The sequence below is a fragment of the Fimicolochytrium jonesii genome (assembly GCF_025526975.1).
Source record: "Fimicolochytrium jonesii strain JEL569 chromosome Unknown EV422scaffold_43, whole genome shotgun sequence".
Lineage (NCBI taxonomy): Eukaryota > Fungi > Chytridiomycota > Chytridiomycetes > Spizellomycetales > Powellomycetaceae > Fimicolochytrium > Fimicolochytrium jonesii.
Window position 1 is genome coordinate 115,037 of NW_026515710.1, and position 22,971 is coordinate 138,007.

The 22,971-nt window shown below is 54.5% G+C and overlaps 11 protein-coding genes across 11 annotated transcripts; 6 read left to right on the forward strand and 5 right to left on the reverse strand.

Moving 5' to 3' along the window:
* The first annotated feature begins 76 nt into the window (after positions 1-76).
* Positions 77-1,879, forward strand: EV422DRAFT_336948 (beta-lactamase/transpeptidase-like protein). The gene has a single exon (XM_053066417.1). The coding sequence runs from the start codon at positions 332-334 to the stop codon at positions 1,784-1,786; it is 1,455 nt and encodes a 484-aa protein (XP_052920919.1). The 5' UTR covers positions 77-331; the 3' UTR covers positions 1,787-1,879.
* EV422DRAFT_336934 (WD40-repeat-containing domain protein) lies at positions 1,870-3,656 on the reverse strand. Its single transcript, XM_053066416.1, has 5 exons — positions 3,551-3,656; positions 3,188-3,491; positions 3,071-3,128; positions 2,359-3,010; positions 1,870-2,276 (listed from the first exon to the last, which is right to left on the reverse strand). The coding sequence occupies exons 1-5, from the start codon at positions 3,642-3,644 to the stop codon at positions 1,954-1,956; spliced, it is 1,431 nt and encodes a 476-aa protein (XP_052920920.1). The 5' UTR covers positions 3,645-3,656; the 3' UTR covers positions 1,870-1,953.
* Positions 3,657-3,821: 165 nt separating this feature from the next.
* EV422DRAFT_547712 (uncharacterized protein) lies at positions 3,822-6,011 on the forward strand. Its single transcript, XM_053071613.1, has one exon. The coding sequence runs from the start codon at positions 3,994-3,996 to the stop codon at positions 5,737-5,739; it is 1,746 nt and encodes a 581-aa protein (XP_052920921.1). The 5' UTR covers positions 3,822-3,993; the 3' UTR covers positions 5,740-6,011.
* EV422DRAFT_547713 (acyl carrier protein) lies at positions 6,007-7,447 on the reverse strand. The gene is made up of 5 exons (XM_053071614.1): positions 7,216-7,447; positions 6,844-6,899; positions 6,648-6,719; positions 6,353-6,430; positions 6,007-6,282 (listed from the first exon to the last, which is right to left on the reverse strand). The coding sequence occupies exons 1-5, from the start codon at positions 7,382-7,384 to the stop codon at positions 6,256-6,258; spliced, it is 402 nt and encodes a 133-aa protein (XP_052920922.1). The 5' UTR covers positions 7,385-7,447; the 3' UTR covers positions 6,007-6,255.
* Positions 7,448-8,203: 756 nt separating this feature from the next.
* EV422DRAFT_336982 (uncharacterized protein) lies at positions 8,204-9,905 on the forward strand. Its single transcript, XM_053066419.1, has 4 exons — positions 8,204-8,692; positions 8,787-9,326; positions 9,397-9,610; positions 9,689-9,905. Exons 1-4 carry the CDS (start codon positions 8,531-8,533, stop codon positions 9,799-9,801), a joined length of 1,029 nt encoding a protein of 342 aa, XP_052920923.1. The 5' UTR covers positions 8,204-8,530; the 3' UTR covers positions 9,802-9,905.
* Positions 9,906-10,110: 205 nt separating this feature from the next.
* EV422DRAFT_547721 (DNA alkylation repair enzyme) lies at positions 10,111-11,354 on the forward strand. Its single transcript, XM_053071615.1, has 2 exons — positions 10,111-10,352; positions 10,422-11,354. Exon 2 carries the CDS (start codon positions 10,441-10,443, stop codon positions 11,287-11,289), a length of 849 nt encoding a protein of 282 aa, XP_052920924.1. The 5' UTR covers positions 10,111-10,352; positions 10,422-10,440; the 3' UTR covers positions 11,290-11,354.
* Positions 11,355-13,225: 1,871 nt separating this feature from the next.
* On the reverse strand, positions 13,226-15,572 carry EV422DRAFT_337015 (yeats family-domain-containing protein). Its single transcript, XM_053066421.1, has 8 exons — positions 15,393-15,572; positions 15,253-15,320; positions 14,988-15,182; positions 14,668-14,908; positions 14,505-14,593; positions 14,104-14,440; positions 13,812-14,026; positions 13,226-13,747 (listed from the first exon to the last, which is right to left on the reverse strand). The coding sequence occupies exons 1-8, from the start codon at positions 15,517-15,519 to the stop codon at positions 13,319-13,321; spliced, it is 1,701 nt and encodes a 566-aa protein (XP_052920925.1). The 5' UTR covers positions 15,520-15,572; the 3' UTR covers positions 13,226-13,318.
* Positions 15,573-16,286: 714 nt separating this feature from the next.
* EV422DRAFT_337011 (uncharacterized protein) lies at positions 16,287-17,005 on the reverse strand. The gene has a single exon (XM_053066420.1). The coding sequence runs from the start codon at positions 16,808-16,810 to the stop codon at positions 16,319-16,321; it is 492 nt and encodes a 163-aa protein (XP_052920926.1). The 5' UTR covers positions 16,811-17,005; the 3' UTR covers positions 16,287-16,318.
* Positions 17,006-17,756: 751 nt separating this feature from the next.
* EV422DRAFT_547736 (uncharacterized protein) lies at positions 17,757-20,429 on the forward strand. The gene is made up of 6 exons (XM_053071616.1): positions 17,757-18,542; positions 18,605-18,754; positions 18,818-18,904; positions 18,965-19,270; positions 19,338-19,529; positions 19,604-20,429. Exons 1-6 carry the CDS (start codon positions 18,177-18,179, stop codon positions 20,207-20,209), a joined length of 1,707 nt encoding a protein of 568 aa, XP_052920927.1. The 5' UTR covers positions 17,757-18,176; the 3' UTR covers positions 20,210-20,429.
* Positions 20,430-20,448: 19 nt separating this feature from the next.
* Positions 20,449-22,078, reverse strand: EV422DRAFT_547739 (Ribokinase-like protein). Its single transcript, XM_053071617.1, has 3 exons — positions 21,827-22,078; positions 21,068-21,758; positions 20,449-20,984 (listed from the first exon to the last, which is right to left on the reverse strand). Exons 2-3 carry the CDS (start codon positions 21,720-21,722, stop codon positions 20,605-20,607), a joined length of 1,035 nt encoding a protein of 344 aa, XP_052920928.1. The 5' UTR covers positions 21,723-21,758; positions 21,827-22,078; the 3' UTR covers positions 20,449-20,604.
* EV422DRAFT_337156 (uncharacterized protein) lies at positions 21,990-22,887 on the forward strand. Its single transcript, XM_053066424.1, has 5 exons — positions 21,990-22,166; positions 22,245-22,310; positions 22,375-22,466; positions 22,566-22,619; positions 22,686-22,887. Exons 1-5 carry the CDS (start codon positions 22,064-22,066, stop codon positions 22,746-22,748), a joined length of 378 nt encoding a protein of 125 aa, XP_052920929.1. The 5' UTR covers positions 21,990-22,063; the 3' UTR covers positions 22,749-22,887.
* Positions 22,888-22,971: the final 84 nt, after the last annotated feature.

Consider the following 22,971-nt stretch of genomic DNA (forward strand, 5'->3'; position numbering starts at 1 on the left):
TCCAAAGTTCCGGAGGAGACGCTCAATTGCTGCGCCACGCGACCGCCATCGACTGACACAACCACTTTTGACCGCATGCAACTTTTCCCTCTCCGTCCACTCTCCGTCCGTCCGCCAAGTGGTGCTGGCAGCTTCCACGATGGGACTCGCCCACTGCCACTGGGCCGCGGACGGGCCGCAGGCAAGCAGTCGCAGTGAGGGAGGAGGAGAAGCTGCAGGTCGGGGTGTACTGTACTCAAATAGCGGCTGGTTCTGAAGGTTGCCCATCGTAACTCATTCCAAACTCCCAACGTCGACGAACTTATCCGCATCCTCTCCGATTCCCGCAAAGATGGAAAGTTCACCCCTCACCGCGACGCTCGACGACCTGTGTCGTGCTTGGGCGGACGTTCACAAGTTTCAGGGCTCGGTCATCGTAACTCGCCGCGACCCCGCCAACCCTTCTGCGAAAACCGAAATCCTCCTAGCTCGGGGATACGGCTTCGCCAATCGGGAATTCGACGTCCCCAACACGCCCGATTGCAAGTACAGAATCGCTTCTAACTCGAAGCAGTTTACGTGTGTCGTTGCTCTGCGCCTTATTGAAGACGGACGGTTGGAAATCGATGGAACCGTCGACGAGTATCTGAACAAGAACGAGGAAGACCCATACTTCCCCAGGGAAGCGGCTGCCAAGATCACCCTGCAGCACCTCATGAACCAATCCACCGGTCTCACCGATTACGTGAATCTGGACGATTACGAAGACACCAAGCACCTACCCACCAAGAACGGGCAGAGGGACATTATAGATCGTATCAAAAACATACCGCTTCGATTCGAGCCAGGTGCCAGCTTCGAGTTCTGCGACTCCAACTTCGTCGTCCTGACCCACATTTTGGAGACGGTGACCGGGCTGGACATATCGGAGCTCATGGACGTATTCTGCTTCAAGCCGGCCGGCCTGACATCGACTTTGTTAGAGGAGGATTTCGCGTCAGTAAAAGGCCTGGCTACGGGCTACAATTTCGACCGAAGGATAGGCCGATCGTACGGAAAGACTGCGCAATGGCGCAAATGCGAATACGTACTATCCATGGACACTGCGCGGGGCGCCGGAGGCCTCGTCTCAACCGTGTGGGACATGGAGAAATGGGCAAGAGCGGTCATCTTCGCCCCAAAAGGCCAGTCACCGGTACTGTCTGAGCAGTCGCGAGACCTCTTGTTTCAGGACCCAAGCCAGCTCCTCGAGTATGGGCCCGAGGCCTACTACGGCTGCGGTCTGCGCCGTGACTCCAGCCCTTGGGGCCTGTTCATCAACACCGACGGGGCCACAGAGGGGTTCTACTCTAGCCACCGCGCGTACCTCGACTCTGGCATCTACTTGATGATTCTCGCAAACACCGAGATGAGCAACATCAAAACCTTTGCCTGGACATTGAGTCGCGTGGCGCATGGCGAAACGCTTCCCGAGGACGGCTTCCCGAAATCCCTGAAAGGCATCCCGGCCACGGAAGCCGACCTACAAAAGTTCGCCGGAGTTTACGGTGAAGGAGGCACACTCACACTTGAAGTAGAAGGCACGTCCTTGCTCTACAAAAGGCACCAGATTCCCGGCACAAACTTCTCGGAACACTCGTCCTTCCAGACGAGGATGTATATGATCAGGGAGTTGAAGCCGCTGGATTTGAAAAAGGGGACGTTCTTTGCGGTGGAGAATAATTTCGAGTATCATTTTACGGTTACGGATCAGGGCGTGGAAAACGTTTCCTTACGTGTAGGAAATCGCCCAGTCACTATATCATAGCCTTTATCTTTATACCCCGTATACAGCATAAACGCCTTGACTTCCTCGTAGATTCGAACATTCAGCGTCACGGACAATAGATTTTGCATTCAGGCAACTACCAGAGATTCTTCGTTGACTTTGAGACCTCTAGAATAGGTCTCTTGCGCTATCTACATTCTGGGCTACTACCGCAAATCCATCGCCATGAGTCTATTCTCCTTCCCATCCGTGGCAACCTTCCACCGCGGCTTCCCAGCAAAGCACTTCCAGAACTTCAACTCCTCGTCGCCCCCACCGGTCAAGAGATCCTCGCCGTTGGGACTCATGGCGGTGAACAGCGGCCGCTTGCGGTGTCCTGAGAGCGTCGCGGTGGGTTCCAGCGAGGGCCATTTCCGGATGACGATTTGCTGGTCCATGTCGTCCTGAGTGGAGACCAGTTCGCGGAAGTTTTTAGACCAGTGTACGGAACAGACTTGAGAACCGGTATAAATTTCGGTTTGCAGGTCCCCTGTGTGTGGTAAGATGCAAATGAAAGGGAAGTAAACCCCGCTCTCCGGCGAATGAAAGTTGCTATTGACTGTCAGCCACACCTTGAGAGTTATATACGCGAATGCGACGGTCATCTCGTCCACATCCCGCCGCGAGGAGATTCCGATCCCATGGGCACCAATCGAGACCTCGGATGGCCGACTTGTTGTCGTGAATGATACGTTTGGGCGCATCAGAACCGAGGTTCCAGAAGCAGAGCCGGTAATCGTTCCCACCACTAGCCAAGACTCCGTCGCCCCACTTCAAGCTAACTAGTCTACCGGTATGGAATCCTCTCCACGTTTGCATCAAGACGAAGTCTCCATTCCCGGAAGCACTTGAGATGGGTGAACTATTGCCGATGGGAGTAGGTGTACCAGGGCTCATTAGAGTTGAATCTGCAGGGCTTCCGTGGCGGGAATTTGATGCTCTCGCAGTCGTGCTATAAGTCCTGATGACTCCACTTTTATCGCCTGTGCTCAGGATAACGCTTCCGTCTTTTGTCTTTCCCCACGCCAGAGCAGTCACACCGCTCCGATGCTGGATGCGTGCGATACAGCGAGAGCCCCGCATATTATCCATTTTGATCGCCCAAACTTCGCAACGTCCATGGAACGTTCCAATGACCAGTTTGGTCCCATCTGGCGAAAACTTGCAGGAGCTGATGTAATCCGGGAGGTGTGTCTGCCAAAGCTTGTGATGTACTTCCGTACTCTGTACGTTGAAAAGTATCAGGTACCAGAGCGCATGCAGGCTCGCAACTTGGAATCGCACCTTGTCCCATAAATACACCGCTTCCTGCAATCCCACCGCAATAATGTTCAATGCAGACCTACAGTCGAGGCATGAGCTGAACAGGTCGACGTATTTGATCTTACGGTGCACCTTTACCAATCGACAAGGTCATTGTAGTAGTCGTTCCGCAGTCTAGGGGCAACCAGGACCTTATATGGCCGTTTATCTATTGTGCGATATGTTCGAGGTTTAGCTGCATTTGTTCGAGAACCTGTCCAAAGTTCCTTCGTCGGTGTTCTCGTTAATCGATCGTGTGTTAGCTGGAGTTCCCGCGTCGGGCGCTGAGGAGGAGTAATTGACTGAAGAAGCCTGTGGGCGATGTTCCCTGTGCGAAGTGTATTTTTTGAATCCGAGATTTGACGTTCACTACGCGTGGGAATTATAGATTGCCTCCTTCTTCCTGTAGGCAATCGTGGATGAGAAAGAAGTCCAGAAGACGGTCAAAGAGCAAGCACGAACCGGCATGACGTCTGAAGACCGGCCTTAGTGTGGAGATTGCGCTAGACCCGCGTGCAACGGCTGTGAACCTATCATACGTCTGCTGGGTTTTCATGCTGTTTGCGTGGGAAAAAAACAATGCCGTTCGACTTGCCGAAGTTTCGTGTCTCTGTCTCTCTCTCTCTCTGTGACTCAGCTGTGACTGACTGTGACTGACTGTGACTGACTGCCCTCGGCCGCTCGTCCCATTTCTCACCCGCCGCCACTTTGCACGCCCCCCACCCACCCCACGTCCAAGGGTCCGTCCCACTGCTACTACGTATTCCTGCCAACTGAAGCATCAGCCTTCGTCGTCGTCGTCGTCTCTATCTATCGCCTTCCATTCCCCTCGCTTCGTATCCTCCTCCTCCTCCTCCTCGTCCTCCTCCTCCTCCTGCGGCGAACGCACACTCCCTCTGTCAGGGATGCCGTTGCTCAGAAAACGGCAAGTGCCGCCACCAGTTGTCATCCCCCCGCCAGTCGACACCCTCGAGCCATTCTTCCATATAACCTCCCGAGCCGTCGCAGCTCCGCCTACACCAACAATAACGCCGCTATCCGCCACAACCACCACCATATTCTCCCCGCTTCCGCAAGCCGTGCCAACGTCATTCAGGCTCGTTGGGTTCCCGAACACACCACCGACCCCAACAGCAACTCCTCCTATCACACCTCTCACAGTCCCTATCTACAAGCAACCCACTCCCTTCAAAGACGCCGCCGCAGAGGCTGCCTCGCCTTCAACACCCTCCCCAGTCGGAAAATTGCAAGCACCATGGTTCGACGCCAGCGACGACCTCGCGCACTTTTCAGGTGTGCTCCGTGGGAACGGCGGCTATTCCGCCGCTTTTGCACTAGGTATAGCGACTCTACTGGTTGCAGTTGGCTCGCTTCTCGCTGCGTGGGTATCGAAACGGAATACCACTCCGGTGTCGTGGAAAGTGCTGGACCAGCGGAAAATGTCGATGCAGTTGGGTACAGATGGCGGCGGGCCGAGCGGTAGAGAGCATAGACTGAGCGTGCACAATAAGCGGATGTCGAGGATCTCAATCGGACCTTACAGTGCGAACTCGGCCGGTGGTGGTGGTGAGAGTCTGGCCTACCGACCGTTCCCGAGCCGCTCGCATACCGTAGGATACGGCGGGGCGAGCTCGCGAGCTAGATCTAAAAGCGAGCCCAATGTGCCCCTGAACGGCGGCGTGGAGATGAGCGTCCTGCAGACCCCGCCCCCATCCCCGTCACCGCGCTCGCCGATGCGTTCTCCCCACCGCCATCATCAGCAGAACTCGTATTTCCCGGATCAAAGCCAATACTACCCCTCCAGCCATTCCCGACAACAATCCTCCAGCTCCACCACCGACCCAGCCGCCGCCTACAAGAACCGCCGCGTCTCCTTCGTCGGCAAAACCACCCACCCGTTCAATTCACCCGCGCCCCCTATGCCCCCCGTCCCCCCGCGGCGCAAGGCGTCTCTCAATGGCTCCAACCCCATCACAAACAACAACACATACACCCCGCGCTCAACCTCCACAGACACCGACCGCCACCCAGGCTCCCTCTCCGCCCTCTCCACCCACACCGCCCCCGCCTCTTCTCCGGACGAACACCCACCGACGGATACCATCGGCCCGCTGACCTACTCCACGCAGGATTCTAGCAACACGGGCAAGAAAAACAGGTTCTCATTGTTGAGTAAGAAACGCATGAGCTGGTTTACCTTTGCGGGGGTCAGTTCGACGAATCTGTTGAGCGGGGATGATGTCGAAGGCCAACAACACCCGCTTCCACATCACCAACATGATCAACACCGGCATCACCACCATCTGACGAACAGAGACCACCCACACCAGCAACAACAACAACAACCACCCCTCCACATCCACCCCATCCGCCGCCCCGGCACCTTCGTCGTCGCCGCCGCCGACCAGACCGCCCAGTCCGACACCGACGAGTACTACTACTTCGACGATTACTACCACCCGGGAGACCAGCCGACGACCACCCAGGAGTCGTATAACCCGGCGGATGATGGGAATGGGAGTGGGTCTGGAAGGGACCGACGCGCACGCGCACATTCTGCGGCGCTCTCGACGACCAGCGGCAAGAATGTCCGCAATTCGTGGTGGTATGACGAGGCGGTGTGGAATGATGTGGAAGTCGTCGACGAATAGGTATGCCGTCTTCTCAAACATTTGGGTAGAAGGGAATGGACATACACCCCGGACAATATGGACTCGGACGGTTGATATTAGCTAGACAGTGGGGTTTAGTTTGCGGACAACTTTTCTTTCTTACGGCGTACTGTGCGTATTTTCTGTTCTTGAGATGGTGTGGTATGATATGTAGTCAAAAATTGAAATCAGTAAACGTTGTGAAACGGCGGGGCGGAACTGTGACCCCCGGTGTAGCTTGTAGAAATGACATGTTGGTGTGGGATCAGCAGCCAATACCGCCCTGTGTCCGTACGGATGGGTTCTAGCCGTTCTGTCTTTTTGCGTGTGCCCCATGGGGAGAGTACCTCGGCCAACACTGCTTCACGTCGGAAAAAAACAGGGGAGAGAACCCGCGGATATATATTCACAAACGGATATTCAAAGAGATGGTGTGCACGGGAGGGGCGGAAAGAGCAGGAGGTAAGGCTAAAGGGTGCCGTAAGTTTATTCATGTAATCGAAGAAAAGGGGCAATCTACATGGCGTTTTTGTTGCTGAAGATCTGTTGGACAGCGGAATTAGAACCGCTGCGTGAATGTGTGATCATGGGGATGAGGTGTAAGAGACGTTACCTTGTCAGCTGCTTGTCGGGGAGTCAGGATCTCCTCGGCGTCCCGGTCGGGGATCTCGATGTTGAACTCGTCTTCCAGCTGTTCAGCGGGGCGGAGAATGTGATGTTAGCTATCGCTTTCAAAGGTTTTCGATGATAGCACCGCTTTTTGCTCACGGTAGCCTCAACGTCATGGGAAAGCCCCGCAATCACAATCCCTCCTCCTCGGGCATCCAATGTTCATTCCTTCCCTTCCCTATCCACCTAATCCAGCTCACGACGTCTCTGCCAATACCTCCGCGGATGAGAGTACTTACAGCCATGGTGATCTCAACCTGGTCCAGGCTGTCCAATCCGAGGTCGTTGATGAAATGTGCGTCCAAGGACAACTAAGAAACGAAAGGAAGGATTAGAACGACGTTATGAAACGGACAAGGGTTGCGCAATTTTCCCCTTCGCGTGCGCCTTAGAGCTCACAACCAATGTGGACACAGCGAATTGTTGAAAACATACCTTGCTAGCGTCAACCTTATCAAAGTCACGTAGCAGCTGCAGCACGCGGTCCTCCACTGTAGGTGAGGAGGTATTCGTGAGCAAGGGTGATTTGTGCGCGTTGTTCGGAGGATGGCCACTCGGAATTACGGCCAAATGACCAATCTCAAACACCGTCTTTTCCAGCTGCTAAGCAATAACCGCCCCAAGCTTGACCGCTTGCCCCTCCTGTGAACCTCCCTCCCACGCCTCGTATCTTCCACACAGCCGATCCCATCCCGCACAAATTCAAGTTCCGCCCTCCGTTATCCAGTTCCCGACTGTCCCCAGAGCACAAGCCTTCAAGAACCAATATCCAGAAAACAAGAGGTTCATGCCAGACGCTTCGCATACCTTGCTGAGGAGTCAAAGGGGCCTTCTCAGCGGAGAAGAATCGGACCGGCAATGCGGCGAGCATCGGCCGTGCGACGGCACGGTGGAGTTGTTGTGGTTGTGCGAGGCGGGAGATGGCGGAGCGGGAAGCGGCGGCCCTTGATGCGAACCGGAAGATGGCGGAGGACATTGCTGATGTTGTTTCGTGAGGGGGTGAGGCGGGGATGGGTGTTGGGTGGGTGGGTGGGTGATGGGTGTCGGTGGTTGTTGTTGTTGGGAGGAGGGCGCGGAAGAACAGAGAGAGTTATATTCGCATCGGCACACGCAGTCACGTGGACAGACCTGCGACCGCGAATTCGACAGCGAGGAGCATCGCTGCCTTCCGCTCGCTGCTTTCACCCGGCATATCGCTGCTGCACTCTCCATCCGCGAAGTACCCCAACCGCTTCCCAGACTCGCTTTTTCCCCACCAATCCACACTTACCATCTCACCACCCCTACCCCCCACACATTCCCATCAAAATGGCTAAAAAAGCGAAAAAAGGCGCCGCCCCCAAATCTCAGTTCCCGGACGAAGAGTCGCGGCGGCGCTACTTGCAGGATATCAAAGACAAGGCGAAGGAGAAGCAGGCGCTGGAGGAAAAAAATGCTCATCTGAATCGGCTGAAGATACATAATCGGTGGAGGGAGATTATGAAGGCTGGTGCGTTGGGGGGGGGGGGGGGGGAGTTGGGATGATAGGGGGAGGCAGAGGGACGGCGACGAGGCAGGTTATTTGGAACTGATGGAGCGTTGGGTCGCAGATTCCGCGCGGAAGACGGGAAGTCCCAGTGGACCGTTGGGGCAAGAATGCTTGATGACGCATGCGAGCGCAACGATGAGGATGCTGTTTCCATGCGTCGCTCCGCTACATCTGAGGCGCTTTCCTCGCCTAGCTTCTCTTCTGATGTAGTGCGCTGGGGTCATCGAGACGGCCGAACCAAAAGCAAGTGTTCATAAACTAACCCACCTCCCCCTCCCACACACAGCAAAAGCACAAGAACTCTCCTCCCAAATCTCCACCCTCAAACAAGTCCACGAGCGCCACCTCGACGCCAAATCCGCCGGCATCACCAACCTCGCCCACGACGTCGCCGAAGCCGAATCCCAATTCTCCACCGCCCTCCAATCCCACTGCTCCAACGTCGACACCCTCATCCACCTGCAATCCACCCGCTTACACACCCTCCAACACCAATTCGAAGGCGACTTGGGCGTCCTTGAGGCGGAATTCATCACGGAGCGCGTGAGGTTGCAGGCTGGCCATGTGAAGGAACGAGCGGACATTTTGGGGATTATGGGACGCATGGAGCAGGATTTCCAGGATGCGGAGGCGGATGCGAGGCATGAGTATAGTAGTTTGAGGGATGATGTGAAGAATAAGAATTTGGAGGAGAAGCATGCGTTGAGGATTCAGTTGGAGGGGACCGTGGAGGAGCTCTGGAGGCAGTTTCAGGCGGTGGGTAAAGCTTCCTCCTCCGCAGATGCGGCATGTGGGAGACGGAGACGTTTGAACTGATCCATTGGGGCTGCTGTTACTCCATCGACGATAGGCGCTGAATCAATACAACGCTGCGACGGAGGAGCGCAAAAAGCAGTTCGAGGAGCTCAAACTGAAAGACGCCAAAAACGCCAAAGAGATCGAGCAGCAAATGCGCAAGCTCGTCAAACTCCAGGTTCGTCAAATCGAGCGCCGCCGCCCGCATGACCGGCGTCTCCGATTCCTTCCCCGCCTCACCTCTCCCTTCCACTCTCAGGAAACGATCTCCCATATAAAATCCCGCCTCCTCCTCAACGCCAAAGAAAACGACGAGCGCACACGGACGCTCAAATCCGACAAAGAGCTCATCCAGCACCATTTCCAGCACCTCAAACGGCAGATGAACAGCTTCCGCGAGAAAGAGCGGCGCAAACTGACCGAGTTGACGATCCTGAGCAATAAGGCGATTAAGGAGCTGAAGGGGAAGGTCGAGCAGGCGGAGAAGATCATTAGGTTGGCGGAGATGAATCGGAAGTTGGAGACGGAGGAGGAGAAGATTGTGCCGTTTTATCGGGAGAGTGAGGGGCTGGAGGGGGAGGGCGAGGGGGTGCAGGTGGGTTGACGCATGGCTTCGAGGTCTTGCACCCCTTCGTTCCAGTTCTCACACATTCAAACCGCCCTAGTCAACGCCCCACCTCCCACCCGAACTCTCCTCCATGACTTCCTTCCACAAACGATATAACAAAGTGAACCTAGACCGCCAAGCGCTCGAAAAGCAGCGCGCACAGCTGCAGGAGGAGAATCTCCACCTGCGCGGGATCCTGAAACAGTATCTGGACGGGATCAGTGTGAATGAGAGTGTGTTGGAGATGCCGAATCCGTTGTTGGTTGTTAATGGTGGGTGCCGAAAACACGTCCTATGGAAAGCTGCTACATACAACCTTCGCCCGCTGATCTCGTATTCATCTCTTCCAGGCCGGACAAACGCACCCATGCGCCACCCGCAGAGCCGCCTCAACGTTACGTACGTTGAAGCGGCGCACCATCAGCAGCTTGGGATCATCAGCGGGCCGATTGGTGTCAACTAGGGACTCGAGACATGCGCTTGTACTCTCTGTCACTCAGACGCACACATTTGTACTTTATCGCTCTAAACACGCACATTTTTGGGTCAAAGTTGTTAAAACGCTGGGAGCCGAGGAGGGACGGCACTGGATCAGGACAATGCTCTGATCACTGGATTTTGAATGCCGGCGCATTTTCTAAAGGGGCCTGTCCTCATATCCGAGTTAATCGATGCATATCCAATGTGGCAAGTGGGGAGACGCGCGCGTGGAAAAGGAGGGTTCCCTAACGCGTCGAGGGAACAGGTCTAAAAGGTTTCTGGCTTAACTGTAGTTTGCGCAGGTGAATCGACAGGACAGGCGTGGTTTCTTACCTCGTATCATCGTCCCTCGCAGCCCACTATTGCAACACTCAACGTCGCCGGTCCCTCTCACTCATCGCCCCGCTACCGTCATCGGATCCGGACGCCTCTCGCGTGCAGCAATTTGCACGTTGTTTGAAACGTGGAGGCAGGCAGTCCATTGGTCCCTTTGACGCTGAAAGGTACAGAAAATGCCGACTTGAGATGGTCGACGTAAGTCGTCCAACCGCCCAGCTTATGCATCTTGATTTTATTTGCTGCGGGGCTCACTGCCAGCACCAGTGATCGATCCTAAGTACCAATGCTTGGACATCTGAAAGCCACGATGTCGCCAAAACGATCTGTTTCACACACCACCCTTCCCTTGCGACGATCCAAAAGACTCAAACGCACCGAATCGACTGCGGATTCAATGCCAGCGGTCCTCCAAGAGTTTCGCAGCGAAGGCTCCCCACAGAAAGCCAAAAAGTCGGCAGAGTTCTTCAAGACTGGCCTGGGACAGTATGGGGAAGGGGACAGATTCCTAGGGATCAATGTTCCCACTTCCAGGACATATGCCACGCGAATGAAGCAGTTTTCTCTGCCGCTGATCCGGGAGCATCTTCTACAATCGAAGTACCACGAGGAACGGCTTCTTGGATGGCTCGCTGTGACCGAGCAATTCAAAGAAGCGCGGAAAAACAAGGATGAAGGCCAGATGGGTCGCATCAACGACCTTTACATGGCGAACACCGCCTCGGTCAACAATTGGGACATCGTGGACACCACAGCGGACAAGATTCTTGGCGTCTATCTCCACGACCACACGGCGCAGCTGGCCGGCGCGGACGGATTCTTCGCGACACTATCACGCCTTGCTGTCTCTCCCGTTGTGTGGGAGCGCCGCATCGCCATCATGGCTACCTTTCACTTTATCAGGATGGGGCTCATAGCTGAGACTTTGAGGCTCGCAGAGATGTTGCTTTCGGACGGACACGATCTCATACATAAAGCGGTGGGGTGGATGCTGCGTGAGGCGCACAAGAGGGAACCGCAGGCCGTGGAGGACTTTCTTGAAGTGCATGCCAGGGATATGCCACGGACTATGCTCCGTTACAGCGTCGAGAAGTTTGCGGCTGACCGGCGCAAGTTTCTTATGGAGTTGAGATGAATGGGCATCGTCTGATAACAGAGTTGCATTTTCTTCAAGCTTTAACACACTTGATCAAGCGGTCTAATGTTATCGTCAAGATCTACGATGAAAATGTAGGTGCCACCATGTTGCCATACGTAACCTTCTCATTCACTTTCTCGACCTTAGCCTGAAGTGCTATCGCCCGCCTTTCGCTTTGCCACTCTCCTGTTCGTTCCCTGAGGACGAAATTGTGTTTACACGGAGCTTTCCAATGTCCTGCTCCGAATGGAGCTGTCGGCAATGGAAGTGCGTTCCCGGTTGAGGGCAGATCGAAAACGCCGCGTTGCTGTGCCGGGCGGATCTCGGCTTCGAGAGCGTGCGCCAATCCAAGTACACCGCCTCTAGGATTTACCTACAGCCGCATTCGCCTCATGTAGAGGACCGGTGTATTGCAGTATTGCTTCTTAGGTTTACTCTCATCACTTGTTTCTTCTTGGCCCAACCGACCGCAGCTCTCGCCTTCGTTCTTTTTCGAGACAACGTTTAAGATGCCACGGTTTTCAAAACAAAAGAACGGTGAAGGCTCCAAGTCCGCTGGTAAAGGCTCCAAGTCCGCCCAGACGGCTCTGAAGAAAGATGGTGGCATTCTGCGATTTATTTGAAAACCGTGGCAATTGGCGCGTTGTTCCCAAAAACCGTGGCATCTTAAACGTTTTCTCTTCTTTTTCATCATTTTCTGCCCTCCCTCGTCTTCTATCACGGGGTCCCGTCCTTTCTCACCCCCATAAAACATCGCAAGCCTATGAACCCTTGCCAATTTAGCAGTCGCGCGTGGGGCTCAAGCGAACGGGTCGGGTCAATACGTGATTTCCATCGCATGAGCGAAATCCATCTCCGCCCCAATTGCACATCTCCTCAACCCGGGACCCCCCTTTGCGTGTGGCCCCGTCCCCCGCCTTCCCGGCTGTTCGCCTCGTTCCCCTCATTTGGTCGGCTATAAACGAGCAACCGCATCCAACGCATATAATGTATACCTGTCCGACAAACCGCTAAGGTGAATCGCAGACTCAACCTCTCATCTTTTTCATCCATCTGCACTAGCTCCGTGTCGCACACCGCTCTGCTAACGTAAGCGAAAACGCGTGTGGAACGCGTCGGTTTTATCGCAATGCGTGCTTCGACGTTGTTCCAAGAGCATCATCCGCAAAACCCCTGCAAGCAGCATCAACTTGCGTTTATAATCCACTTAGCATGTTTTTACCGCTGATCGCCCAACGTGTAGTTCTCAAAGGGAGTCTCTCATCGCCGATTCGGGATCCCCGGACGCGTTTTGTGCAGGCAAACCGCGGGCAGGACAGGAGTGTGTCAACTGCGGGGGTCGATACTCACGTCGTCGTGCAGGTATTCTAACCCGACGTTTGAGTATCCTTAGCAGCGAGGAGAGCGGGACGGAGCTGAGCGTCATCCTCAACCTGATTATAGGTCCTCCTTTCTCGCGGTATCGAAAGCAGGGACAACAATGCAAAGGCAAGTGCCGTTCTCAATACTTACGGGCATTCCCATGATGTGCACCGGGGTAGTGGGAGGGGGAGTGGGGGAGGAAGTGGGAGTGGTCAGGGGCATTGCGCTCGAGGCCATACCCCAAGACCCTTCCCCGCCGCCCGCCTTCAGCCCGGATGGGAACGGTTCGGGAACCCTCTCTTCGAAGACGAGGATAGGTCCGATCCGGGGGGTGGCCGAAAGCAGGAAGGCGTCCAAATATCGGAAGTCGAACAGGCAGCTGATAATATTGGGTGCAACAGTTTTGTGTTGCAGGAGAAGTGTAGATGCGTGGAACGTTCTGGTAACATATCACGACGATTTTGAAAGAAATGAACATTTGCTGCTTCTATAATGCAAAAGACTGAAGCAAACAGCGAGCTGACATGCAAAACACGGCGGATAGCACCGTATACAATGGTCCAGTACAGGACTCGAAGACACTGTTGTCGTCCTCTCCAAAAACGCATAGCATGTGTAATTCAAGATGCAAAAGTCCGTCCCTCCATCTCACCCATCCCGAGCCTTACTCCCCCGCCAAACCCGCGCCTGTCAGGAAGTCCATCTCCTCAGTCTTCATGATTCCTCTGTAGACGTGGAAGGGTACGAGGAGGCGGGAGAAGGGGTTAGTTGTTGGTTTCGCGGTGGCGGTTGTGGGTGTGGTGGGGTCTGCCGCGGTTGCTGGAGCGGGTGCGAGTGGTGTCGACGTGGGTGGTTGTGCGGGGAGTGTTTGTGTATCTGGTTGTGCTTGTGCTTCTGTTTGTGAGGCGAGTGCCGGGTTTTCCTCCTTGAATGGTTGTGTCGTCTGCGCTCCCTCAATCCGTGGGAGGGATGTATGCGGTGATAATATTCCCCCGTCAAGCTTATCCATCGGAGTGGCCGCATCCGTTTCCTCATCCCGCCGATACTCCTCCACAGCACACTCAATCAACCGCCTCGTAAACGACCTGACAGCCTGTAGATCAAAAGATCAAATTCCTCCTCTTCACATTCCCAACAACACCTGAACGCGCCCTCACCTCAAAAACAACCCCAGCAGCCCCGCCATCGTAATTCAAACCCTCCACCCTCCCCCTATTCCCTGGCCAACCCGGCAATCTCAGCTGCGCCACCGTCTGCGTCACCCACGCGAGTTCCGAGTCCGTAGCGGTTGGGTGCGGGGTGTTGCTCCAGTCGTAAGATGTCGATGATATGATGTTAGTCGGGTCGGAGAGGTTGTGGACGTTAATATCTCCTGCCAAAAGAAAAACACATCGCAAGTAGGTCAGAAACACTCGAAAGTAGTAATATGTAAATGAGTGTGCGCCTTACCCGTATTTATACCCTCCCCCTTAACAACCCCCTCCAACCCCGCCGGCGCCAAACTCCACACCCTCCCCTTCCACATCGTGGGTCGCCGCATACACACCGCATCATCCCCATCATGGGCGCCCGCTATCCCGCAGTATCTGCAGTATTCCACGCATTTCTTCGTTGTGGCTGGTTTTGTTGTTGATGATGCGGAGGAGGAGGTAGGTTTACGGGATGTGGGTGTCCGGTTGGTGTCGATGCACCATTTAAGGATGTCTTTTAGGGTTAGGTTTTGGAGGAGAGGGAGGGCGGCCGTGTGGGATTGGGCGGATTGGAGGATTTGTTTGGCGCGTTGGAACTGCGGAAAATTGAGCCAGGTTAAGAGAAGCGGGTTCCGTGGTGTTGCAGTGGAACGAATATACCTCAGTAGCTTTCCGTTTTCCTAACGGCCACGCCATATACGCCGCAATCGATTTGGCGGTTGAATACGGCAAAAAGCTCCCTGTCCCAGCTGCAACGAGCACATCAGATCACCGTGCACACCACCCCCGAAGTCCATAACTCTCATTTGATCACCAGACGTACCCGCACGGATGATAGGCCACCTCCCTGCCAAATCCGCCAAGATCTTATCCACCCGCTTCTGCTCTGCGGCCGCGTTATCTGCCGCTGCCGCGGTTTCTTCTTTCTCTTTATCTGGTGGCTCGACTCCAGCAACAGGTTTCGCGGGCTCGCGGGACTCGCCAAACACGGTATTTCGGTCCAGTTCCAGATCAATGAAGCGTTCCGCGCCGACCAATTGTCGTCCCGTCTTGATTTGATCCAACTACGCAACCGAAACATCCCGTAAATCTCAGTGCATCCGAGACTGCTAATCACCGAGAGCATGAGGTTTTGACACATACCTTAAGCACATGGATAAGATTAACAGGTTTATTCCTCTCATCCCCAAAATACAGCTGCACACGGACAGGGAACTCGCCCCACCCGTATCGGGTCAGGTGGAATGGCGGGTCGGACACTTCCACGACGTCGTAGGGCCGGTAGTCGGGATGGAGGTAGAAGCGCACTTTGCGGATGAAGGGGGTTATGTCGGGTGTCTGTTGGGGGTACGGGATGGCGTAAGGACAGGTGTGGATGTGGGTGTTGGGTGCGAAGGGATGGACGTACCTCGGGCGGGCCTTGGAGGTAGACTTTCCAGCGGAAGAGGTATTTCTCCATTCCTGTCTCGCGCTGATCTAAAACATGCGCATTCGCAAAATCAGCATTCATGCAACCCCACACCGAGCAACCGCTATGCAACACGTCACCTGGTGGAATAAACCTCGACGCATTCCCGAGCAACACGCGCCGCTTCACGTAGAACCGGGATCCCTCGTCGGCTGTGATTCCGTCATGCGGTAGGGCCGATCTTACGGTTTCGCTAGGGTACGACATATGATGAGCGCCGCACAACCCGGAAGCATCTAGTTATGCTTGACGACACCACACTCACGTTGGCGCGCTGCCAACGCCCTCATCAGAATTTCGGGAGATCGGCTCATCCACATCCATAGCTTCAACTCCGTCGTTTGCGAACGCTGCCGACCCATCACCCGCATCTTCGGGTATCGTACTGCCCGCAGTGGGTGTGATCGATTTCCCTCCTTCTTGCGGGTTCTCCGTCATAGAGGGGATCTCGGGCTTGACTCCGGCAGGGGCGTCGATCTCCATCGGTTGCACTCCTACAATTATGGTGCGTGAGCAAACCGGCAGACTGCTTCACTGTTACACTTGCCCATACAAACCTGAATCCACCGGGTCCATGAGCAACAGCGGAGCGGGCGCACTTATCGGCGACGAAACCTCCATATCCGCATAGTCGATGTCTTCTTCGTAGACTTTGATCGTTGGCTATCGGGCGGACATGGACAAAGAGCTCTGAGCAAAGGCGTGGAATGAGGAACGAACCGAGGAACGCAAAGACATACCCGCTCTTTTACAACAGGGGTGGGTATCGGGGCAGGCTCGGCAATCTCGGCTTTATCACTATGGCAGGAGGGATGTGAGGGGTCAAGAGGAGGAGACTGTGTTCGTACTCGCAGGTTTACACATGCCTGGGAGTTGGAGCGATCCCCCACACGTAGTTGGTGGGTTTGTCGAATGCGGCGGGCTTGACGGGGATTCGGCGGGCGGGGTGGTCTTTTGGCACTTCGGTTTCGTCCTATGATACTGACATTCAATGCTCTGCCGCTTCTCATGTCAAAGTAAATGATTCCGGAAAGCTTACCACAACAGCGCCACAAGCTCTCGCCGCCTCCGAATGGGACGGAAACTCCATCTCATGTTTCAGTCGACAATGGTTGATAAAGCCTTGCATGTTTGCGAATTGCCATCGTTGGCAGGCTGGACAGGCCAGTCTGGACAGGGATTGACATATTCCATTGTTAGAGAAGTATCTCGTCTCCAATCGTGTTGCGATGCATGCCAACCTGACATATGCCCCATCGTCCCTCCGAGAATATAGCGCATTTGCGGTATGCGCGTATGATGTAGTATGCAACGCGGTGCTCCTGATCGGACGCCCGGAGGAGCTGACTCGAGGGCTGGATTGCGCAGGCGGTTGTTGTGATGCGGGTCCGGGGATTGATGGTGGAGCGGACTGCGGGATCGGTTCGGGGGACGTTCGAACAGGATGCGATGGAGACCCTACTTCTCCTAAATGTGTGGCTCCGCCTAGTATTGGCATGGACAAATGATAAATTCATCAGCATCTTCAGTTGATATAAACACTGCCGCACTCAAAAAGTCATGCGCATAAGATGCTCTCAGGCTGATCACACGTATGTATTGATATTGTGTATTAATTGATAACGTGACAGAAAGCCCACTAACCACCGCAGATATGCTCGGATTCATCAAGTACTCTACACTCTGTTTCCCTAATCCCTCTCCGACGTATCGAATAGTATGGAAAACCTCCCACGTCCTGGCCATCCCCCACAAGTCCTTCCAAAACTCACCATAAATAATAGTTTGTTGCATGTGCGCCAGTGCGTGCTGTGCATTCTGTATCTGCTGTCTAATATCCCGCAATTCGTATCTCTTCAGTAATATCTCATAATCGAACTGAGTCCTTATGATGCGGAGGACACTGTCCAGTGTTTCGGGATCTGAGAGGGTCAGTCACGCGCTAGCCATGAGAGATGTCGGTTTGAGAAGTACATACCGCTCATATCGCGTGGAGGAGGCCTTGGCGACGTTGCGGCATCCTTGTAAGTGCTATTGCGGGGCTGCGTTTCGCCCTCTCGGCCGTTCGTTGCTGGCGTCGATGGTCCAGGACGGCCATCACCCCTGGACGTTTTCCGGCGACTTCTCGTCCCGCTGGCTGCATAAGTATTGGGGGTAGCCATTATTTTGTCCCTAGATGACGAAGCCCCTCGCTTTGCAGAAGACTCCGGAAGAAAACTGCCTCAGGAACAGGGAACCAGCAGTGCGTTTTGCGTGGGCCCGCGGTGGGTGGTTTGGTGGTGCGAACTTTGAGATGTCGTCCTCGGTTTTGGAGCTCAAGCCCAAAAGCTCCAGAAAGCCCATCATCCATCTCATGCGAGTCATACAATCGGCACGTGACTCGGAGACAATTCAAAGCGCTTCAAGGCGACGATCTCCGACCGCCCAACTCCCTCCCGGAAAACCTATAAAGTCCCTACAGGTACCTGCTCGACCCATTGTCAGCCTGTCATATAGTCTGTCGATCGGTTTAGCGTTTGCATGTTTGCTTGTGCCGCCGGAAGGTCCACATCTCTGTTGCGTACGCTAGGTCTACGGACAGGACGCTCGATTCTCACGCGATTAACGACGCTTCGCTCGCTCGGCTTCCATCAAGGTAGGTCTTGGTCGTTTTCCAGGAGAGGTGTGAAGGGGTGAGGAACGGCAACAGGAATCGCCACGGAACAGGCTCGAAGAGTCTGTCAAGGCGTCTGGAAACTAACTTCTCATGTGAATTATCGCACTTGACAGGTCCCTCGGTACTCCTTTCTACCAACCGACTCCAGTTTGCACCGAACTCGCTCGGTCAACCCAGTCGACAAATAACCACCGATAGACCAACAGGAATGGCTTCTGTCATCGAAGGCATAAAGAACATGGCTCTAGGCACTCCCGTTCACGTGTGTGAAGTCCAGGGCGATGACGCAGGGCAGGGCACGGAGCAGGCTCCTTACAAAACGGTTGCGAAAGCACTGGAGCACCCCTCGGTTGGAGAGGGCAACATCGTGGTCCGCAAGTCGACTGAGGAGGGATATCAGCCGATCGCCAAGACTGCTCTGAAGAAGGCTCAGAAGCTGTTTGAGGCCAACCAGAAGAAGGCCCAGAAGCTTGCGGCCGCTGCCGCTGACTCGGCTGCTGCTGAGGAGAAGAAGTTGGAGGAGGCGAAGAAGATTGTGATCACGGAGGACGCCAGTCTCCCGGCGGCCAAGAAGGTATGCAATCCTGTGATACGTGAATGGCGTTCTGAACCTGATGCTAACGTACCGCAACGCAGATCAGAATCCGTGATGGCGAGAAGCACAGGGGTGAACGCGTGAAGGTGTCTGGGTGGCTCCACAGACATCGCTCGCAGGGAAAGGACTTGATGTTTCTGGTGTTGCGTGACGGTACTGGCTACCTGCAATGTGTGCTGAACGGCAAGCTGGTGAGAACAGGCATCCATCTTCTTGCCTTTACGACGACGACGCTAAATGGGTGACTCTTTTAGTGCCAAACATACGACGCAATCACTCTCATCAGGGAATCAACAGTCACTGTGTACGGAGTGTTGCAGGTGGTCCCTGAAGGCAAGAAGGTACGCTTTGTGTTCATGATGACCAATATCACATTCTCCGCCTGAACATCTCAACACTAGGCTCCCGGAGGGCATGAGCTCAAAGTCGACTACTGGGAAATTATTGGCAAAGCTCCCGGAGGGACCGAGGCGTTCGACAACAAGTTCAACACCGAAACCAGCCCCGATATTCTCCTGGATCAGCGTCACCTTGTCATCCGTGGGGAGACCGCGTCCAACGTTCTCAAGATGCGCGCCCTGGTTCTGAAGGCTTTTCGCGAGTATTTTGACTCCCGGCAAGTTACGGAGGTTACACCGCCTTTGATGGTCCAGACGCAGGTTGAGGGTGGCAGCACCCTGTTCGAGTTCAACTACTACGGGGAATCTGTGAGTGCCCTCCTATCGAATTGGTTGTGGTAGATCCGTTTACTGACGCTTCCGTCTCCGCGTTCAGGCGTACCTCACGCAATCTTCACAACTGTACCTCGAGACGTGTTTGGCGTCCCTCGGTGACGTTTACTGTATGGCGGAATCCTTCCGTGCAGAAAAGTCCCACACCCGGAGACATTTGTCCGAGTTCACCCACATCGAAGGGGAGCTCGCCTTCATTGATTTTGAGGACTTGCTCACTTTCCTCGAGGACATGGTACATCGTTATGTCTACGCAAATCTACACGATCTAAGAACAACCATGCTTACTCTCGCTATTTTCCCCCACAGATCGTAACCGTAATGGAACGCGTAACAAGCGACCCCCTCGGCGCCGAAATCCTCAAAGAGCTCAACCCCAACTTCGTCGCCCCCAAAAAGCCCTTCCGCCGCATGGCCTACTCCGACGCCATCAAATGGCTCAACGACCATGGCATCAAAAAGGACGTCCTCGATGCCGACGGCACCAAGATCGGCGAGGCCGACTACGAGTTTGGCGAAGATATCCCCGAAGCCCCCGAACGCAAGATGACCGACGCCATCGGCGAGCCGATCCTGCTGTGCAAGTTCCCGGCGGAGATCAAATCGTTCTACATGAAGCGTTGTGGTGACGATAGGCGTCTCACTGAGAGTGTGGACGTGCTGATGCCCAACGTTGGCGAGATTGTTGGCGGTAGTATGAGGATCACGGACTTGGCGGAGTTGGCGGCTGGGTTTGAGAGGGAGGGGATTGATGGCAAGCCGTATTACTGGTACACGGACCAGCGCAAGTATGGGACGTGTGAGCATGGTGGGTTTGGGTTGGGGTTGGAGAGGTTCTTGGCGTGGCTTTTGAACAGGTACACGGTGAGGGAGGTGTGCTTGTACCCTAGGTTTATGGGAAGGTGCCAGCCGTAGATCATCGCTTGTCACAGTTTGCGTTGGGATAAGTCTTTCCCTACCATTATTATCGCATTTATAGCTTCTCTCCCTTCCACATCCCCGAGCGTACGTATAGATATGTTGACTAGCTCTTAGAATGACAATTCTGGCCACCTTTCCCCCTCCTGTCCGATGTCATCTTGTATCGAAAGAGAAGGGCATGAAAATGAAAATGGAACAGATTTACCAATCCGCGATCACGCAACAACAAAAACTTTCGGTGTGAAGACATCCGTTCTATACATATTCACAACGCTTAGCATACATATATGGACAAAGAAGGAAATGGGTACACAATGAGAGAAGGTGAAAGTCAGCTAATGTATGGGATTCTAAACGTACAATCCGCTACGCCGATATCTTACAAAAGTCTACTCGCGGAAACCGTGGGCCTCCTTAGGGTACGTCGGCCCACTCCTCTGAATAACTACATTCGCAACATAATGTCCGGCCTTGACCGCCGTCTCAAGGCTCTTCCCCTGGACATATTGCGCCCAGAACCCGCCCACAAACGCATCACCAGCGCCGTTGGTGTCAACGATCTTCTCGCGGGCGATGGGGATGATGGGGATCTTTGTGACCTTGCCATCTTGCACGACGACGGTGTCGTGCGCGCCTTGGGTGAAGACGACGAGACGGGAGCGGGAGGCGTTGACTTTGGGGGAGGAGGCGAGTTTGAGCGCGATTTCGGAGACGTCGGTGAGGTTCCAGTTGTTGGAGGTGGAGTAGGCTTCGGCTTCGGATTCGTTGCCTGTGTGGTGTGGGGGATGCAAGATGAGTATTCTATGGTTTTGGGGTGAGATGGACAGAAAATAGTGGGATTTGTGCACTCACCAAAGAGGATGTCAACGTAAGGAAGCAAGTTGTTCAAAGGCTCCTTGAAGAACTGGCTGATGAAAGGCGCCGACAAGTTAAGCCCAAACACCTTGTTGGTCTTGGCCGCGTGCTCCGCAATCAACATAGCCGAAGGCGGGGACACGGTCAAGAAGAAACCACTGGTGTAGTAGAACTTTGCGCTCTCGACCAGACCCCAGATCTCCGGCTTCTTCAAGTGATCAATCTTGTACAAGTTAGCGGCCTGCAAATCCGTGCACAGACTCCTCTCGATGCCAGTGATCAACACAGCGCACAGACCCGTGGCCGCCTCTGCGTCCTCGAGGTACTCGGTCCGCAAACCGTCCTTGGCGGCGGCCTCACGCAGCTTCTGGGCGTTGGCGTCCTTGCCGACGCAGCCGATGTAGACGGTGGACTTGGCGGGGAGGAGCCATTGGGCGCCGCGCATGGAGTTCTGGGTGGCGCCGCCGGCGACGTACTCGACCTCGTACTTTTCGGGCATCTCCTTGTAGAGGGGCTTGTGCTCCTCGCCGGCGAGGATGGCGTCGTTGGATTTGAGGTTGTATTTTTTGAGGAATTCGGCGTCGACGACGGCGGACATGTCCAGCAAGGGGTTGCCGATGCCGAGGAAGACGGGGGCGGAGTCAGCGGACATCTTTGGTGCGGGTTTCGGGGGTGAAGGAAGGTGGTGCTGGAAAATAGGATGAGCGGTTATGACTTTCAGGAGATCAACACGAGCACGAAAGCACAAACGTGTACACAGGAAAGGGGCCTTGCATATGAGAGAACTTGGTCCGCTGCTCTTCCCTATATATTGCGTTGCTGGGCGCTTACCTTGGGCTGTGTGTGCGAATCCGTTTGCAGAAGATGGGCTGTCGAGAGGAGGACGAAACTTTCTGAGCCTTTTTGAACCTTTTCGAGTTGCGAGCGGACGCGCCTGACTTTGGGGCACTTCTCTTTCCACCCGTTCGCAGACTTCCCTCAACCACAACAAACATGTCCGCCGACGCAACAGTAACCATTGAGACCATAGTCCCCGCCGTCGCAGCCGGCTCTGGGAAGAGCGGCGCCGCGGGCGTCCGTGGCAAGCCAGTCTCAGGTTCGTCCCATTTTGGTTCCCGTTTTCTTTCACCAGGTCAAACTGCTTACGGGCCATTCTCGTTGCACTTTACAATAGGACGAGTATGGAAGACCACACAAACAAAGAGGCACACCTCTATGAAGCCCCGTATGCTTCGTCAAGGTAAGTTCCCAGTGCAACTTCCCAATACACTCTACGACCAAGAGCTTACGTCTTGGTTTTACAGGCTGGCAAAAGCAAATAGAAGAGCGCAAGCAACATCAAGTAATGAAAGCTATTGAGAAGGAGCTCAAGGATGAGAAGGCTGCTGAGAGACAGGTATGGAGAATGTCACCAGACCATACACCAGTGTAAATGGGGATTTTCTGATACAAATGCCGTTTGCGGAAACTGTAGAAACGGAAAGACGCCGAGAAGGAACGTCTGAAGCGGAAAGAGGAGAATGAGAAGAAGGCTGAGGTCGTGCAGAAGGTATGAATGTCATACTTTTGCGTGCACTGCTTGAGCTGGGGACTGATGCTAATTGGGTATGATCAGGTCTCTGCTGCCAAGGTGAAAAGGATGAAGAAGAAGCAGCTTCGTCAGTTGCGTAAGGAGTAGATGGATGGACCCTAGACAATGCAAATGGAGAAGGTGGATAATATTGGCAGCGAGCTGCTCAGAGGGTTTGGACGACGGGCGTGAGGCACAGGCGGTAGCTATTTAAACGGCACGATTCTGCCCATTTGGCATCACTATCGCACGGAGGAGAGCAGACGGGTGGCAGCATAAATTAGCAGGACACGAGGGACCAAATGAGAGAGCGGTGTAGCCCTGAACTAAA

What these genes read in the sequence shown, in the direction of transcription:
- EV422DRAFT_336982 (XM_053066419.1), top strand. Translation starts at nt 8,531, where the DNA reads ATGGGACGCATGGAGCAGGATTTCCAGGATGCGGAGGCGGATGCGAGG. An exon ending in GGGAGGGCGAGGGGGTGCAG is followed by an intron (nt 9,327 to 9,396) that starts GTGGGTTGACGC and finishes AAACCGCCCTAG; the next exon opens with TCAACGCCCCACCTCCCACC. An exon ending in TCCGTTGTTGGTTGTTAATG is followed by an intron (nt 9,611 to 9,688) that starts GTGGGTGCCGAA and finishes CATCTCTTCCAG; the next exon opens with GCCGGACAAACGCACCCATG.
- EV422DRAFT_547736 (XM_053071616.1), top strand. Translation starts at nt 18,177, where the DNA reads ATGGCTTCTGTCATCGAAGGCATAAAGAACATGGCTCTAGGCACTCCC. An exon ending in GTGTGCTGAACGGCAAGCTG is followed by an intron (nt 18,755 to 18,817) that starts GTGAGAACAGGC and finishes TGACTCTTTTAG; the next exon opens with TGCCAAACATACGACGCAAT. An exon ending in TCACTTTCCTCGAGGACATG is followed by an intron (nt 19,530 to 19,603) that starts GTACATCGTTAT and finishes TTTCCCCCACAG; the next exon opens with ATCGTAACCGTAATGGAACG.
- EV422DRAFT_547739 (XM_053071617.1), bottom strand. Translation starts at nt 21,722, where the DNA reads ATGTCCGCTGACTCCGCCCCCGTCTTCCTCGGCATCGGCAACCCCTTG. An exon ending in TTACGTTGACATCCTCTTTG is followed by an intron (nt 20,985 to 21,067) that starts GTGAGTGCACAA and finishes CACACCACACAG; the next exon opens with GCAACGAATCCGAAGCCGAA.
- EV422DRAFT_547721 (XM_053071615.1), top strand. Translation starts at nt 10,441, where the DNA reads ATGCTTGGACATCTGAAAGCCACGATGTCGCCAAAACGATCTGTTTCA.
- EV422DRAFT_337156 (XM_053066424.1), top strand. Translation starts at nt 22,064, where the DNA reads ATGTCCGCCGACGCAACAGTAACCATTGAGACCATAGTCCCCGCCGTC. An exon ending in AGAAGGCTGCTGAGAGACAG is followed by an intron (nt 22,467 to 22,565) that starts GTATGGAGAATG and finishes GACGCCGAGAAG; the next exon opens with GAACGTCTGAAGCGGAAAGA. An exon ending in AGGCTGAGGTCGTGCAGAAG is followed by an intron (nt 22,620 to 22,685) that starts GTATGAATGTCA and finishes GGGTATGATCAG; the next exon opens with GTCTCTGCTGCCAAGGTGAA.
- EV422DRAFT_336934 (XM_053066416.1), bottom strand. Translation starts at nt 3,644, where the DNA reads ATGAAAACCCAGCAGACGTATGATAGGTTCACAGCCGTTGCACGCGGG. An exon ending in CGGTGTATTTATGGGACAAG is followed by an intron (nt 3,011 to 3,070) that starts GTGCGATTCCAA and finishes TTCAACGTACAG; the next exon opens with AGTACGGAAGTACATCACAA. An exon ending in TCGCGTATATAACTCTCAAG is followed by an intron (nt 2,277 to 2,358) that starts GTGTGGCTGACA and finishes TACCACACACAG; the next exon opens with GGGACCTGCAAACCGAAATT.
- EV422DRAFT_547713 (XM_053071614.1), bottom strand. Translation starts at nt 7,384, where the DNA reads ATGTCCTCCGCCATCTTCCGGTTCGCATCAAGGGCCGCCGCTTCCCGC. An exon ending in CCCTTTGACTCCTCAGCAAG is followed by an intron (nt 6,900 to 7,215) that starts GTATGCGAAGCG and finishes CCTCACCTACAG; the next exon opens with TGGAGGACCGCGTGCTGCAG. An exon ending in ATAAGGTTGACGCTAGCAAG is followed by an intron (nt 6,720 to 6,843) that starts GTATGTTTTCAA and finishes TTCGTTTCTTAG; the next exon opens with TTGTCCTTGGACGCACATTT.
- EV422DRAFT_337015 (XM_053066421.1), bottom strand. Translation starts at nt 15,519, where the DNA reads ATGTCGTACCCTAGCGAAACCGTAAGATCGGCCCTACCGCATGACGGA. An exon ending in GAAAACGGAAAGCTACTGAG is followed by an intron (nt 14,441 to 14,504) that starts GTATATTCGTTC and finishes AATTTTCCGCAG; the next exon opens with TTCCAACGCGCCAAACAAAT. An exon ending in CTGCTGGGGTTGTTTTTGAG is followed by an intron (nt 13,748 to 13,811) that starts GTGAGGGCGCGT and finishes TTTGATCTACAG; the next exon opens with GCTGTCAGGTCGTTTACGAG.
- EV422DRAFT_547712 (XM_053071613.1), top strand. Translation starts at nt 3,994, where the DNA reads ATGCCGTTGCTCAGAAAACGGCAAGTGCCGCCACCAGTTGTCATCCCC.
- EV422DRAFT_336948 (XM_053066417.1), top strand. Translation starts at nt 332, where the DNA reads ATGGAAAGTTCACCCCTCACCGCGACGCTCGACGACCTGTGTCGTGCT.
- EV422DRAFT_337011 (XM_053066420.1), bottom strand. Translation starts at nt 16,810, where the DNA reads ATGCCAATACTAGGCGGAGCCACACATTTAGGAGAAGTAGGGTCTCCA.